The sequence below is a fragment of the Dermochelys coriacea genome, chromosome 4, assembly GCF_009764565.3.
Source record: "Dermochelys coriacea isolate rDerCor1 chromosome 4, rDerCor1.pri.v4, whole genome shotgun sequence".
In the NCBI taxonomy this organism is placed as follows: domain Eukaryota; kingdom Metazoa; phylum Chordata; order Testudines; family Dermochelyidae; genus Dermochelys; species Dermochelys coriacea.
Window position 1 is genome coordinate 132,072,958 of NC_050071.1, and position 17,207 is coordinate 132,090,164.

The 17,207-nt window shown below is 41.0% G+C and overlaps 1 protein-coding gene across 7 annotated transcripts in view; it reads right to left on the reverse strand.

The window, feature by feature from the left end:
• Positions 1-1,516: 1,516 nt before the first annotated feature.
• The window catches only part of KRCC1 (lysine rich coiled-coil 1), a 48,303-nt gene continuing 32,612 nt past the window's right edge, over positions 1,517-17,207 (reverse strand). For 3 of the 7 annotated variants that reach the window (XR_005292640.2, XR_006280615.1, XR_006280616.1), the window contains exons 5-10: positions 16,534-16,812; positions 15,269-15,368; positions 13,180-14,125; positions 8,092-8,293; positions 7,047-7,151; positions 1,517-5,898 (exon numbers count right to left, since the gene is read on the reverse strand). Coding sequence is in view for 1 of the 7 variants with exons in the window: in XM_038399944.2 (XP_038255872.1) it covers positions 13,321-14,125; positions 15,269-15,368; positions 16,534-16,812 (1,184 nt within the window). In the remaining 6 variants the exon portion in view is untranslated. Of the gene's footprint in view, positions 5,899-7,046; positions 7,152-8,091; positions 8,294-12,781; positions 14,126-15,268; positions 15,369-16,533; positions 16,813-17,207 lie in introns of those variants that run through there. The other 4 variants (XR_006280614.1, XR_006280613.1, XR_005292639.2 and 1 more) reach the window with 4 other exon arrangements.

Below are 17,207 nucleotides of genomic sequence, written 5' to 3' on the forward strand. Positions count from 1 at the left end.
ACATATTCACACTTTGTCTAATGCCAGGCAGCATTAATAGCACTGTATAAATAATTAATGGTATTTGGCACTGGCTAACTCTTAAAGGGTATGAAAACCTAGGCCAGCTTCTTAATGGGGAGATCTTCACTTTGGATATTCAAGTCCAGGTCCTAGAGCATCTAAGGGCCCTGAATTATTGATGATCACCACCACAAATGATAAATACCACAGGTGTTTGCCAGTGTATGAATCTGTGACAGTGCACTCATCTCATGAGCACCTCCTGTCAGCTGGGTGTGGTGCTGCAATCTTCTTTTTCTCCTGGCACCACCTATAGACTGCAGACCTCACTAGGCGGGTCTTCAGTGGCTCAGCCCTCCGTCCAAGTCACACACAGACAGTAGGCACGAATGAACCCCTTCTTGGGGTACTCAAGTCCAAAACAAACACAAAGATCTTCCAATTCCCTGGCTCAAACTGGACTCAGCCCATCCTGCCTGAAGGTGCTTTCTCTCTTCAGCCCCTCTTGGGCTCCTTTAAATCTAACCCCTTTTCTTGGGTTTTTAGTAAAGAGTCTTCTCACCTCTTTGGGATTTAGGGCACCTCCTCGGGATTTAGGGCACCTCCTCACTGGCCAGGTCGGAGCAGACCCCAGCCCACTCCACTATTCCAGGTCCCAACCTAGGGACCTTGTAAACAGCAGCCCTGGACTACTTCCCTTAATATTTGTTGCTGCATTCCCAGGGCTGCTTCCCTCTTGGTCATAGAATATCAGGGTTGGAAGGGACCTCAGGAGGTCATCTAGTCCAACCCCCTGCTCAAAGCAGGACCAATCCCCAACTAAATCATCCCAGCCAGGGCTTTGTCAAGCCTGACCGTAAAAACTTCAAAGGAAGGAGATTGCACCACTTTCCTAGGTAACGCATTCCAGTGCTTCACCACCCTCCTAGTGAAAAAGTTTTTCCTAATATCCAACCTAAACCTCCCCCACTGCAACTTGAGACCATTACTCCTCATTCTGTCATCTGCTACCACTGAGTACAGGCTAGATCCATCCTCTTTGGAACACCCTTTCAGGGGTCCCATCACCTTCACCCGTTACCTTAGAGTTACAGTCCTTGGTTCTCACTTTCTGTTCCCGGTTTGAGCAGGGTCTCTCCCAAGCTTCTACGCCTGGAGAGTTTCTCTGTCCTATCCCTGCTTGAGCATGGTCTCTCCCAGTATTCCTTACCAGGAGAATTTCAGTCTTCCAGCCCTACATCACCCTTCTGGTTCCAGCCAGGAACAGACCAGCTCAGACCCTGTAGCTCCTTTTATCTGAGCCTGTTATTCTCTGATTGGCTGCTTCCTTGCAGCCTTTCTAGGCAGTGGTGGAGGACCCACCTTTACTGCTCCTCTCCTGGGGCAGGCTGTGGTAGGACTGCAAGGTCTCCAGGAGGGCCTCAAAGGGCCTGGTACATTCCTTCACAGAATGCAACATGGACTTGTATACCAATTTCTGGAACAGTAAAACAGTCACTTAGCACCCAAACAGTCCAAAGAAAATAAAATGTTTATTTCTAGATTAAGAACATCTATAAATATAATCATAACATTTATTAAAGTTCATGAAATCTGATTTAATTTAATAAACAAGGCAAAAAAATCAATCATATTGAAAACCACAGCATTGCAATTATTGTTTAAAAACAGGAATAAAAACTTTACTGAACCCAGGAAAATCCACTGGAGAACAAGTCCTCATTTATAATAGTGGTCTAGCCGAGGAAAAAAAGGTGCCCAATCCTGCAAACACTTCTGCACACAACTAAATTTTCTCATGTGTTTGAAAGACTGGGCCCAATTAGTTAATTGTTAATTAAGAGACAGACTCAAAGGAGATACAATCATAAGAACATAAGAATGGCCATACTGGGTCAGAGCAATGGTCCATCTACCCCAGTATCCTGTCTTCTGACAGCGACCAGTGTCAGATGCTTCAGAGGGAATCTAGTTCTGGCCACAATAACTAAAAAGTACAGTAGGTAGAAAAGAACTGAAGAAATTAGTTTAGAAACAGCAGTTCTGTATTAACCCTTTGAATTCTAAAGGTCTTGTCTACACTGGGACATCCAGGAAAATTAATCCAAATTAACTAAAGGAGTGAATTTGAAGTGGATTATTTAACCTGCACTAAATCTCTGTGAGGATGCGAGGGAATGAACAGAACAGGGTAATTTATCGAGTGATCCATCCCCCGTTTACCAGCCCCAGCTTCTGGCAGTCGGAGGTTTAGGGATAGCCAGAGCATTGAGTTGCATTCCTGACCATCTTGGCTAATAGCCATTGATGGACCTATCCTCCAGGAACTTATCTAATTCTTTTCCGAATCCAGTTATACTTTTGGCCTTCACAACATCCCCTGGCAACGAGTTCCACAGGTTGACTGCATTGTGTGAAGAAGTACTTCCTTATGTTTGTTTTAAACCTGGTGCCTATTCATTTCAATGGGTGACCTCTGGTTCTTTTGTTATGTGAAGGGGTAGACAACACTTCCCCATTCACTTTCTCCACACCAGGCATGATTTAATAGACCTCCTTCATATCCCACCCCTTGGTCATCTCTTTTCCAAGATCAACGGCCCCAGTATTTTTAATCTCTCCTCATAGGGAAGCTGTTCCATACCCTTACTCACTTTTGTTGCCCTTCTCTGTACCTTTGCCAAGTCTAATGTATCTTTTTTGAGATGGGGTGACCAGAACTGCACACGGTACTCAAGATTTGAGTCTACCATGTATTTATATAGTGGCGTTATATTTTCTGTCTGATTATCTATCCCTTTCCTAATGGTTCCTAACATTGTTAGTTTTTTTGACGGCTGCTGCACACTGAGCAGATGTTTTCAGAGAATTAATTATCTATGACGCCACCAAGATCTTTCTTGAGTGGTAACAGCTAATTTAGAATCCATCATTTTGTATGTATAATTGGGATTAATTTTTCCAGTGTGCATTACTTTATAATAAAAATATTCAGCATACCAGACAAATGTTTGTTAAGCAACTTTTTAACATTTTAATATACAATGAATGTTAGTAGTTAAATTTGGCTTTTATACAGCACTTGTCATCTGTAGATCTCAAAAGTGCATTAGAAAGGCAGGTACATATCCATATCTGTTTTACAGATTGGAAAAATTCAAGGACACAGAAATGACCAGTTATGATCATCTAGTCTGACCGCCTACATAACAGGCCAGCGAACTCACCCAGTAGTTTGTGCATCAAGCCCATAGCATGTCTGAGCTATAGCATATCTTTTCGAAAGAAAACCAGGCTTGATGTAAAGACTTCAAGAGATGGAGGATCCATCACACCTCTAAATAAGTTGTTCCAATATTGACCTACCCTCACTCTTAAAAAATTGCGTCTTATTTTTAGTCTAAATAGGTCTACTTCAGCTTCCAACTAATAGATCTTGTCATGCCTTCTTCTGCTAGATTAAAGAGGTGTTTAGTCACAAATCTCTTCCCCACATATGTACTTGTAGACCATGATCAAGTCACTTAAGTAGAGCTGATTGGAACATTTTGGACTAAATGAAATTTAAATGACATTTTGAGAGATTCATTCTATCTCTCTATCGCACCTCTATAGCCCGGTGGTGAGGTCACTTGGATGTGGGAGATCCAGGTTCAAGTCTCTTCCCTGCTTGACTCAGAGAGATCTGGGATGAAAATCTCTTCTGTCAATCAGAGCAGAGACTTGAATGGTAGTCTCCCTCATCCCAGGTCCTACCCACCAGGCTGTAGAATGTGTCACACACCTTGTAGGATCAAAAAGCTCAGGTTTTAATTGAAAAATGGACATTTTGACACAGTTCTGTTTTCACAAAATCATTCAGAAAAGTTTTGGTTTTGTTCTAATAGGGAACAAAGAAATTCTAAATGTTTAAAAGTTGCGATAAAATGGAATTATCGCCCTCCCGCCATCTCTAGTCTTAACCTCCACTCGGATAAACTAACCTGGGTCAAGGTCAGTCAGCAGGTGAGTAACAGAGAACACTACCACCACTAATTTTAAACTTAGAAAATTCATTGAAATTACTTATCACTGAAGATAATTTTTAGTATCAAGAAAACATTTGAATAGGGGATTATTTTGCTGATGTGGCTGCTTGGTTTCTTCTCTGCCATCACTTTGAGCTCAGCCTTCCAGTTCCCCTTGAAACCTTTAGACTGATTTCACTTCCTGTTTGAATTTCTCCTCCTCAAACTTCAAGGCTTTGCAAGAGCTCTCACATTTTTCATCCTCTCTAGATCCTTAGGCTCTTCTCTTCCCTCTCTCCTCATGGATCTTTTTATCTACTTCTCCCATTCTTAACTTTATGCCTTTTTTTAAACAGGCCCCTATGCCTGAACCAGCCTTCCGCATCCCACATGCCAAAACAACTTAATCTCCTCCTTCAAATCTTCCACTGCCCAAAAGTCATTGCTTTGGTGAGGACCTTCCTATGCTTCCACCCTCACAAGGACAAGGTCTCTTTCTAGGTCTGACTTGCCCAGCATTTTATATTTGTCCAGGTTAGATTATAACTTGAGCCAAGAACCTTTTGTCCTTACACATTTTGTAAAGCAGTGCACATTTAAGGCATTCTATACAATAAATAATAATGATGATAAAAGCTTCTGCCTAAATGTTGCTGCAGTTCCACCTTTTGTCTACCAGAGAGCAATGTGGCACAAGAACAGCAGCAGCTCCCAGCCAGCTAGGGAAGAGAAAGAGCCTGCCTTCTTTGCAGCGCCTGTCAAGCCATATCAAGATACAGGGGCTATGGAGAGAGACAAAATGTGCAGTGCTGGGGGGGGGGCAGGGTCAGATGGGCTCATAAGGCTAGTGGGGGAGGACTGGGGCAGGGGCTGAATGGGAGTGGAGGCACAGGGTCACGGGGGGAGAGAGGTGCAAGGCCACATGGTGATGGGGGAGGGGCTGCTGAGCTACATAGGGATGGGAGTGGCTGAGTGGGGACACAGACACATGGGGACCAGGGAGTGGCTGGGTGGGGGCACAGGGACACCTGGGGTTGAGGTACAGAGCCACAAAGGGATGGGGGAGGGGTGCAGGGCCACATGGGGATAGACTAGTGGGCATCTGAGTGGGGGTGGAAGGACACACGTAGACCGGGGGGGAGAGGTGCAAGGACACATTGGGGTGCAGGAACACGTGGAGACAGGGGCAGAAGTGCCTGACAATGGCACAGGCGAGGGGTCAGCCAGGGTCTGCAGGGGGGAAGCTCCCTAAAAATCCCTTCATGCACCACCAAAAAAATGGTTCCATACATTTCCCACCCATATCCTCCAAGTTCACATCCGGGCTCCTTCCCAGCAATTTACTTCCCTCTCCCTCAGCTCCTCTGTTACCCCTGACTCCCCAAAGCCTTTGCACTGCTTCTGGGAGGTGCAGGAAATACAGTTCTGTATTGTAGTTTAAATGAATTATTACTCAAAGTTCTGTATTAATATGCCTAGTAAGAAACTGATTTATCAAAAAACATTTCTTGAATCTTTTTTGTTGTCTATATTGTTACAGACATACTTGCTGACTGGTATTTTGAAATAAATTACCAAAAATAATTGAAACTGGTGTGATTATATTGTGCTATTTTGACAAAAAATATGCAGAATTTTAAAATATTGTGCACAGAATTTTGTCGCAGAATTCCCCCAGTAGTAATGTAGATATAATTGTTTGCTCATTTCTTTAGGGCACAACTGAAGAAGTGACTCTCAGCTAAGGGCAGGAAAAAAGGGTTGTTGCTTGGTGGACCAATGAGATCATCTGGATTAACGTTCTCAGAAGAATTAGGCAGAAAGTTGGGCAACTCATCTGGGATGCTGAGATAGCCTCTCGCCTGTGTTGTTTCTCTGTTCTGTATATCTGTAAAACACAAGAGAGGCTTTTGAAATCCATCGAAGTGTCTGAAATCTTTTTGAATCAACATGAAGGTTGACATATGAGCTACTCCATAGGGCAGAATGAGGAAGGGTAGATGGGTTCAGGGTCGATACTGAGAAAACGAGAACCCTTCCCTCTGTAAAGTATTTATACACACTGCATCTGTTTTTACTGAGAAGCTGAATGACTGGAATTATATTTTAAGATGGGGACCCAGTGACCTCTTATGGGTTCATATATTTTCTATTCTAAACCCTGAAAAAATAAAAATTAGAACCACCTTAAAATGTGTTTAAAAGGACATTGCCAAGTTGTTTAGACCCATAGTCAAGGGTCTTGCAGAGCCTAACATGAATAAAATTATTTTCAGTTAAAAAACTGAATAAAAATATTAGGTATTCCCCCTACAGTGATGGACACATTACTTTCTTCAGTCCAGCCTACACAGAGATTTGGGATCAGGCACTAATCTTACATACAGTGGCCCTGATCCACCAATCTGATCCATGCTGGCAGATCTCACACTTGTGCAGTATGCTATGGATATCAGTCCATGTTAATCAGACTGCAGGATCGGGGCCAATCTGTGGTCACCAATATTTGCAGGAGTGTGAATCGACGATGGAGTCATCTATCTACTGTAAATATACCAGGCATTCTAAGATCAAAGCAGGGATGAAGGCCTCTCCAGCACTGCTTCTGCAACCATGATGAAGGTTGTGGCTGACATCAGCATGATGTGGAGAGATAGGGAGGAAGCCTTCATTCTGAATATCCTTGACTTTGGCTATATTCACTCAGAACTGTAATGTTAAATTAACAAGTTTCTTTTGCTTTTTTTTTTTTTTTAAATGCTCGTGCAGAGCATTAGCTCCTTGCAAATGCATTCAAAGGACGCACATACAGATTAGAAGGCAATAGAATCAGTCTGATTGTATATGACTGTATGAGCCATCATTTGTAACGTGTATCAGGACAATAGGAAGAGTTATGTACTTTATACAGCTAGTCACCAAAACTAATACAAATACACTTCTCTGTGTGTATCAGATTAAAACAAACATTATCAGAGACCTGGAACCACCACACAATATGGGGTGGGAGGAGAGGGGGAAAATCAACAGACTTACCTTACCTCCATAGGGAGGCACCAGCATTATTCAATGGTGAATGCAACAAGACAAGCCAGCTAGCATAGCACAGCAAGTGGTGGGAAGCTCATTTCCATGGGCCCACTAGACAAACACACACACACACACAGGGAAGAATGAGTGAGTTTAAGAAGTCACGTTTGCAGCATTTCACAACTATCCTTGATCTTATTAAGATCAGAATGTTCAAATTTATCTTTAGGCACCTAAAGAGGTGGCCTTTGATTTTCAGAGGTGCTGAGCATCCACAATTTCCAGTGAAGTAAACTGGAGCTGCACATGATCAGCACTTCTGAAAACCAAGACACTGATTTAGGTGCTTAAATTTTTACTTATTATTATTTAATCACAAGGGTTAGAACATTTGGGGCTCAAGTTACATTTCTCCTGTGATCCATCAAATGTAACACAGGCACATTCTGGATCATACCTGAGATGCATACATCTTGCTGTTGTGATCACATTAAACTACCCTAGCTCTGCACTTGTGGGAATTGCGGTAACACCAGAGCCCCTCAATGCGAGCAAAGACATGCAAGTCATTTACCTGTGTAACAGTTGCTCTTTGTATGCGCAACACAGGGTTACTGTATACAGCTTTATAAAAAGATGTTTGTTACAGTTATGCTACCACTGATAGAGAAGTCTGACAGAACATATTATATTGTTACATATGTATGCCTCTATCCTGCCATCTTTCGTGCCCTTCCATAAAACAGAACTAGTGGTTTCAATCCAGTTGCCAGTGGGATATGGGCAAGGCTAGAAGCAGTCCCTGCTACTAAATCATCACAGATATTGGAGTAAAATAGCAGCTAAGGATAAAAGCTACAGCAGACCAAACAGTCATTATAAAGAAGATAGAGACTGGACATCAGCACAAAAGTATATCTGGATTTCTTATTCCCCACTGACATTAGCTTTCCTGTTTTGTCACATATGAAGAGTAGGGGGACAATGTGAAAGGGAAGAGCAGGAGGGGTTATGGCACTGTGACTACTTCTGCACCCAATACTGTACATACCTGATGCCGTACCAGCACCCACTGCTTACAGCCAAGCTGCACACTGTGTGCACAGCTTTGCACGTGTTAGCCTACATAACACTTTCACCACATGAACGGCTGAGGAGACAGCAGAGAGAGAGGAGTGTGGTTGACGTGTGTGGTCTGCCCATAGCTCTCCTCTTTCCTTAGGATGAGAGATTGTTTTCTTTCATCTGCTAATCTAAAAAAGAAGAGAGACAAAAACATAGAGCAGCCAGTTAAAGATCTAGGGTGACATTCTCCCTCAGATTTGAGGGACTGAATCTCATTTACAATAGAGCAATTCTACATCACTCTGGGAGTCAAAGCACCTTAAAACGGATATATATGTAAACTATGCCCGCTTTAAGGCATATTACCTACATACCATGCCAAAGTTGCATAAAGGGACCTTAGTGTAAATGAGAATCATGCCCAAGAGTTTTCATCTACTAATAATTCAGAACTGTACTGAACCCTCTAGTTCAAAAAACTGTCTGACAGTGAATAATGGATATGGATTTCACAGACTAACGCATGGATGTTTATTCCTGATTTGGCCTTGTATGGCACATTACACCAAGAGAGAGACATGCCAAGGTTATAAATCCCTATCCCTTAAATATTTAGGGCCTGATCCTGATCCAGGTGAACTTAGCAAAACTTCTATTGCCTTCAAAGAGAGCAGGGTTGGGTATAAGGGCCTAATCTTTCAAGGTGCTGAGCAACCTTACCTCTCGTTGGAGTAGTCCTGTACTTGGGTGAAGACTTCAGGCAGAATTGTAGTCACTCAGCACCTTGTGGGAGTGGGGCCCTAATGAGATAATGTGAATGAAGCCACAACCAATTTGGCTGTATGTGGAGGGGATCGTGTGTCAGGTGACTTGTTAAGCATACCAGTTAAAAATGGTGTTGAAGTTGAAAGCAGGCTAAGCTAGCACAGGAAAGCACTATGCATGCGCAGAAAGGCATGGTGCAAGTTTCACGTGATGGCAATTACTTCAGTCCAGACACGCAATACTCCCTCTTTTCCCTCTTTAGAGGCGGCGGCCTGTTTGTGCAGCATAGAATTTCACATTCTAAGATGAGATCAGCAAGTTCAGTTTGACTTGGGACACAACTAGGGAGCCCACATCTCTAGAGGTGAAAGAGTTGGCGCACAAAGCCCTACGTTTTCCAAAAGCGAGTAGTGATTCTGGGTGGCCAACTTGAGACACCCAAGTCCTCAGCATTTTCTGAGGATCAGGGCCCTTTAGAGATCTCTAAGTTTGACACCCCAAAATCACAGGTTAATAATTTAGGCCTAAATTGCTGCTCCAATTTCTCACATGCAGCTCATCATGCATGGAACAGCAGCCTTCCGTGCTTTTCCTGTAGCCTTCTGAAATTAAGACACTCTGCATTTATTGAAAATGTATCATACGGCGTTTAGGCCCAACTTTTGATCTGACAAGAGTGATTGCTAAAATGAGTTCATTTTTCATTTAGCTGTAGGTTGAACCTTCTTTAGAAAGAATAGTTCTGTTTGTTTTTAAGACTTTCTGCAGAAAGGGAAAAAAACTGTGGCATTTATGCTCATTTTTGGTCATCATTGTACATTTATATCTTTATTTATAGGCATTTTTATAAGCCTAACACTATAGTATCTGCACTCCTCACAAAAATTAATGGATTAATCCTCCCAACACCATGAAACTATTATCAGCCCATTTTTACAAATGGGGAAACTAAGGCACAGAGAAATTAAACGAGTTGCTCAAGATCATACAGGAAGTCTGTGGACAGCTGGGAAGAGAACAGAGATCTCTTGAATCACAGCTGGATGCTTTCACCTCAGTATCTGATGGATAAACACATATTTTAAACCAACAGTCACTAACTTTTAGAGGGATCCAAATACAGATGGTGGGCTCCATTTCAGAATGATACGCTCCCCATTCTAAAGAGGTATTATTAAAAGCAACAGAGCATAAAATAAATGAGATACAGAGAAAACCCTAAACTAATTGACAACGATCATTTAGCTACTTCACTGCAATTTGGTCCCATTTTTTAAAATACTGCTAAGCATTTTACCACAGTAACATGAGTAATAGCACAAATGCTACTTACAAGAATTTTAGGAATGCTTAATTAATCAAATTAATGTCTTATTCCAATATTTAAAACACTCTGAAAATTTGTTCACCTGATATATTTTTATATCTATGGTAATATCCCTACGCAATTAGACTAACCCAGAAATAAAAAATATATTGTACTTATATAATAAATTTGAACTACAGTTATAGGAGCTAGTTGAAGGGCATTGTATTCAGACCATATACTACATTTAAAACATTTAAAATAGAATACCTCTTAATCTTCACTTTACAGAGATGCTGCTAGGAGAGATTTTAAAGGCCTAGATCCTGACTCAGCAAGGTAGGTTAAGCGCATGACTAAGTTTAAGATGTGAAGAGTCACAATGTACCTTGCTGAGCTGGGGGCATACAGGGTATATTCAGAAGTTCACATTTATCTTTAAACTGTACCCTGTACAGCTTTCAGATGACAACATTCTGCGATGTATTCTATTTCACAGTGAACCAGACTTTTCTCCTGCTTTTGAAAGTGCAGGGGAGAGGTCCTATTTAGTCATAACCTTTTTCAAACATATCTGTAATGGATATCACAATGGATATTTTAACGTACCACATACCAGGGAGAAAAAAGACAGGTGGGCACAGGAAATTCTAAAATCCTCCCTTAAGATACACACTCGTTGCACTCGCACAGCACATTTTAGCTGAAGATCACCACTCTTTACAAACAGCATAGCTTACAATCCCTCTCTTAGAGGTATCAGAGTAGCAGCCGTGGTAGTCTGTATTTGCAAAAAGAAAAGGAGTACTTGTGGCACCTTAGAGACTAAAATTTATTTGAGCATAAGCTTTCGTGAGCTACAGCTCACTTCAATGCATCCGATGAAGTGAGCTGTAGCTCACGAAAGCTTATGCTCAAATAAATTTGTTAGTCTCTAAGGTGCCACAAGTACTCCTGTTCTCTTAAAGGTAATTATTATTATACCTAATTTACGGATGGAGAAACTGAAGCACAAGGTGAAGTGACTTCAGCAAGGTCATGTGGCAAGCCAGTGGACGAGCTGGGAATGGAATCCAGGACTCCTGATTCCCAGTCCCTCGTTCTAACCGTTAGATTATCCTGTCTCACATTGAGCCTACATTCAAGCAGTCCTAATGCAACAATGAAGTTCAGAGTTAAGACTGAAAATCTGCCAATAGCTCGGTCTTACTGTGCTGATATACAGCTGCTGTCTGTTTAAAGACCCTCACAATTTACAAGTTTAGAAAAGAACGTGTTACAGATTAAGTCCCCGATTCTGCAATCACATCTGTGCAGATAGAGCCTTGAGCCTGCCTGGAGCACCATAGGCTTGAATAGGTCTCCATGCAGATGTCATTGTCCATCCATGCAGATCTGATTGTAGAATCGGGGCCTTTGTCTGTGCCTCACCTCAAAATTCCCATGCTTCTGTGGTTTCAATTAGATTAATAATCTAAAATTGGCACACTTTCCTTTAATTATCAACAGTATCTAGATGCTTTTGTAACTAGGGAGGAAAAAAAAGTGTATGATAGTTGACAGTTAGAAACAGTATATATGGTAAACATGTACTTGCAATACATGGTAAGTATTTTTTTTAAATGGGCTTGGTAATTGTTTTAAAAATGGACTATCATATAAATACCTATTGACACAAATTTGCAAATACAGGCAAATAAATATTTGGAAAAATATGAACCACATTATTTATATAATATGAATGGCTAGAAAATTATAACCTCTCTATATAAAATAGAGATCCATATCACATATGCTGGATGAGAACGTTTGACAAGTAGCATGTGCAGCATTTACATGACAGAGCAATCATTCTTTTGGTGAGTAGAACAGCATTTTAGAGTCAATTTAACACTCCTAAGGTGAAAGAATGACAGCAAGGGAAACTCCTATCCTCCTTTAGCCAAAGACCTTAGACATCACAGGCCAGTGGTTTTCAACCTTTCTTTGTTGTTGTGTGGATCCCTAAAAATGTCAACTGAAGGTGCGGACCCCTTTGGAAATCTTAGGCATAGCCTGCGGACTCCCAGGGGTCCGTGGACCACAGATTGAAAACCACTGCCATATGCAGACACTGTGCATTCTCCCCCCAACTCCTTTGCTAATGTGACTCAACCCTGCCATAGAAGGACCATCTGTAAGGGTGCAAAGGTAATTCCAGTCTCAATGGCCCATTGAACCCAGGACCTGAGAGTAGCACAAAGGCAGCCTGAGAACACCAACTCATTTCATGTACTATAGGACACCAAATATTACATTAGCTCTCTATCAAAAGGATCTAGTTTCATATTGTGAATGAAGAGCTAGTAAAATTTTATTTCTAACCCTCCCCCCAACAAAGTTGTTCTTTTATTTTTCAAGCATTGTTTATTTGTTTTTCAAATCAAGCTCTATTCCACCACTGATAGTTGCAGATTTTAAGTTAATTATCTTGAATCAGAGTGGCAAACACTACTTAGCTTGGAATTACCAACTGAAATTGATTTTGCATATGGTACTTTATCAGTATTTCCTAAACTAAAAATTTGGATCACAGCTATGAGAAAAATATACTGGACAACATATGTCTGACAATCAGTTACATGTTTAATAGACTCTTTCTCTTTTCACTCAGAACTGGGGGAAAAAAATAACAGTTGTAAATAATTGGAACCAAAAAACCTAAATATATTTCACATTCCCCTTAAAAGCCTTTAGTGAAACTGGAACAGGGAGGGTTGGGAATATTGTGTACTTATCATTTATTTTACAAGATTCTGTATACTAATCGAAGAATAATCAAATTCTCCAAATTAATGCCAGTAATATGGTTTGGAAGAGACAATTCATTGTGATAAAACTCCAGAAGGAATGGTATAGCTACTGACCCATATTTGAAGTACATTCCAGAACAGATTATAGGCTTTCAATTCATGTTGTTGTATGACTGTTGTGTGTATGAGATTATTAAAAGCTGATTCATACCTACTACCCAATAGTTTCAGAAGTCAGGCTCTCTCTCGCTTCCATAGAGTGGGACAAAAATTATTGAGTCATAACATAGTACACCATGGTTAAGAGAGACTACAAAAAATACTGACTTCATAAAGTTAATCAAAACCTCTATTAGAATCCCAGGATAGATTCATCCCAAAGTATCTCTTCTTCTGTTTTGCCGTCAGGCTGTAGTTTCCTTTTATCCTTTTTGTGCTTTCTACTCTCCTTTTCAGTGGGTATTTCTTTAATTCTTTTGTCTTTACTGTGCTTTGATTTTTTCTCATGAGTTGAATCTAGATCAATCTTTCTTCGCTTTTGCATTTCTCTGTCCTTTCCAGAATCTGTGTCTTCACTGTTTTCCTTTCTCTTCTGCTTTGTGGCTTCTTTGTTGTGTTTCTCTTCTCCTTCCCCAATGTGTCTTTCCCCCTCTTCATGTTTCCTTCGAAGCTTTCGGCCTTTCCTATAGGAGCGGGTGCTATTATCGGAAGAGATGTGTTTGTAGCAGTCACTGGATTCTGCAGATGATAGGCCATAGCTGTCATCTTTGAAAGAGGTCACCTGAGATGTTTGCATTTCTGAATAATATTCCTTGCTGTCATGACATTTAGCCATGTTTTCTAGTCTTAGCTTATTCTCATGAGCTGGTGACCAGCACAGTGATCTGTTTTCAACAGCATGTGATGACATATATGTTTCTGAGAAGAGGATGGAATGCTGTCCTTCTTCAAATGTAACATTGGAAGATACAATATCATCAGAATCATTTACGGCTTCTAACTCGTAGTTTTCAAACTCTTCCTCCTCTGCTTTTCTGAAATATGTTTTTGGTTCCAGTCCTCTAGCTTTTTGCACTTTAATGTAATCTTCTAATTCATCTTGAAAGGAGTTATATGTTTTCTTTGAATTCTTTATGAGGTTGACAACCATGGTTTCTCTGCAAGAATCAGGTATAAAATCTTAGTTACTAAAACGAATCTACTTTTTGGCCAGTTTTCTTTTTGAACTATGGTAGAATGTCAGGTAAAGACTTTTATGTCTTCCTGGTTTAGATGTGGCATGTTACAGAGTACCTTTATACCTAAGCAGAGAAGATGCCTTGAAAAGCACTACATAAGCGCTAAGTATTATTATTATGAACAGCAATTTTGTCTTGTTTTTTAAAAAAATGTGACTGAGGAAAGGAAAGGAAAGGAAAAAAAGGTTGGGGGTGGGGGAGGAAGAGAAGAGGAAAAAAAAATTCTGTCTTCCCAGCTTTCTGTGTACAGAATCCAGAGATAGTAAAGTATTATACCATTTGTGAATGTAGAGAGAGATTAAAGCCACAAACTGTTAAACTAGCTGGACACAGAGATTTAAAGACTTTCCTCTATCTAGATTGTAAATAACTAGTTTTACTATATTATTTATATAGGTTGTTTAATATTAACAGGGTCTGTTCCCAACAGGTGTTGGGTGTGCAGCAACTTTCAAGAAGGCCAATGAGAGTTGTGGGCTCTCCACACTGTTTGGCATCAGGTCCTAAATCGCCACGGCAATGGTAACCTTACATTACAGGCCATTCCCTCCAATGGTGATTGAGCACAGAAGGCTCCATACCGAAGTATGTGGTGCTGCCTCCATCTGGTGAAATTAGTAAGGAAAAACTGTGCAGGCCTTTTCCGCAGGCAAGGAATATCCACAATTGAGTGTGTATGTGTGTGAGAGAGAGAAAGCTCCGTGAGCTGATCTGGGGAGTGGGGAAGGGAGGGAGATGATGTTATCACCCAGTGGTAGACACATTTTTGATCAGAGTATGATTTTTAAATTGTTGGTGTCTATTTAAATCAGCAGAATAAATGTGCAACGTCAAAGCCAATTAACAGAGCAGCCACCAGAGGATGCGGCACAAGATGGGCACTCCCTCCAATCCTTCTACTCTTTAACAGAAACTTGAACCAGCAGTGCAGTGGTGCAGCCAGAGATGTACAGTAAGAACATAAAAACGGCCATACTGGGTCAGACCAAAGATCCAGCTAGCCCAGTCTCCTGTCTTCTGACAGTGGCCAATGCAAGGTGCCCCAGTGAAAAAAAGACTTACTTAATCTGATGTTTATTTCCTTGCATATGGGACTGGTACATTTCTATAGACGTAAGAGTGATGTTACATATAGGACATATGTAGTTACCAACTCCAACTGCTGAAAGAACAGAGAGCTGCAGGTTAAAGAGATTGCAAACAAACAGCAAAATAGAAAGCACAATTTGTCTACTCCCTTAAGCAACTGCCATTTTATAGAGACAGCGTCCTCCTAAAATCTTCTACAGACAGATGCAAAGTTTCTGCAGTAAACAGATTTTGTTTTGTTCTAGTTACATGAAAATTTGGGTCTGTGATAGTAAACCTTAAAGCATACAGTATATTATGGGCATAATCTAAATAACGAGATTATTATTTATGGACATTGATGATAAGCTCTCTGTCTTCGATATTTCTAGAGTGTCTATTACCTTGGTACCCACGTGCTGACAAGAAGGATAACTGTGCTGGAAATTGAAGTATTACTGTAAATACACAGTGTGGATAAAGTATAAGCATTCACAATATAAACCAGACCATCCAGTCTAAATACAGTAGTATTAGCTTAGACAAGGGCATCTCCTGAGTAGAGAATGCTGGATGATGCCTAGAGAAATTTCAACATGGTATATAATGGATTTAACACATGTAGCCTCAAGTCAATACATAGTAAGGTCTGAGGAGGAAAGGCTTGTGCTTTACTAAGTCACATCATTCCCCCCCCTCACCGCCCCCTTAGAAGCTGAAGCATCAATATTTCCAAACACAGCAAAATCAGTAAATAAATGCCCCACCTCAAAAGCCAACAACCTTATCTATCAGACAAATTCAACAAATACACCCAATCCCAACAGGCTATTGTTTGGCATCAAAGTGTATTCCTCAAGTTTATTTATGATTAACAGCCTGATTCATTTAATGAGATCTGAAATATATAAATAGCTACATTTGAATAAGGAGTCAGATCCAGATCTTGAGTTCTAGTATAGGAAGGGTTGGCAGTTCACTGAGGGCCAGATCCGGTTCCCATTAAAGTCAATGAGAGTTTTGCTGCCAAAGTTCAATGAGAATTGGATTTGGACCTCAGGGCCATGAGGAAATATTTTCCAAAGCAAAGGTGTTCAGAGATCATAAAATCTAGCAGTGACAGCACAAAGGGAAAGGTGAAAACAAACCGAGTCCAAAACAGAGGAATGAGCCCTAACTTCCTTGCACAAATCAGGCATCATCGAACATCCAGCTACAATCAGTGAAGACCCTGGAATAATTCCCCATAGTTCACTTACCATTTGCACTGGATTCCGCAGGAACAGCTTCCTCTCCCATCTCCGCCATCATCTTCTTCCGTGCTTCGTTCCTTTTGTGCTTCTTGCCAACATAATGTTGATGGGCCATCAATGGATTATTGAAGGGAGCTGAGCAGAGCTTGCAATACTTGTCTGGATCATTTAAATCCAAAGCAATGCTAGAGGATGATGTGGACTCTTCAACATTTGGCTCCTGGGAGAGCTTCTCAACTGAGGGCTGCTGTAGTGCCAGAGATGTAGAAGGACCAGCTGGGGAACCTGTTAATAGCACAACAAAGGAAAGTCTGGAACAGTTCTTTAGAACCAAGTATTGAACTACTGGAGTCGAAAAGGGAGAGCAGCAGAATGGCAGCCCTGGTGCCTCCAGACAACACTGTTCAAGAGAGAAAATAATCCTCAGTCTCTTTCATCTCACAGAGGAGAATGGGCTCACCAGGCACATGAGCTTCTGTCACCACCACCCTCTTCCAGCTCCAGCAGGTATACTGAGTGCGTGGCACGAGAACACGAAAGATACTTTAGGTTTCAACCCTAGGAATCGCACAAGATGCTAGTCTCAGTTATGTGTTCCTGGATTGATTTTCTTAATAATTAGTAATATTAATTTAGCAATTAGTATCATGCCTGCTAAGGGCTGCAATCAACCCTCATAC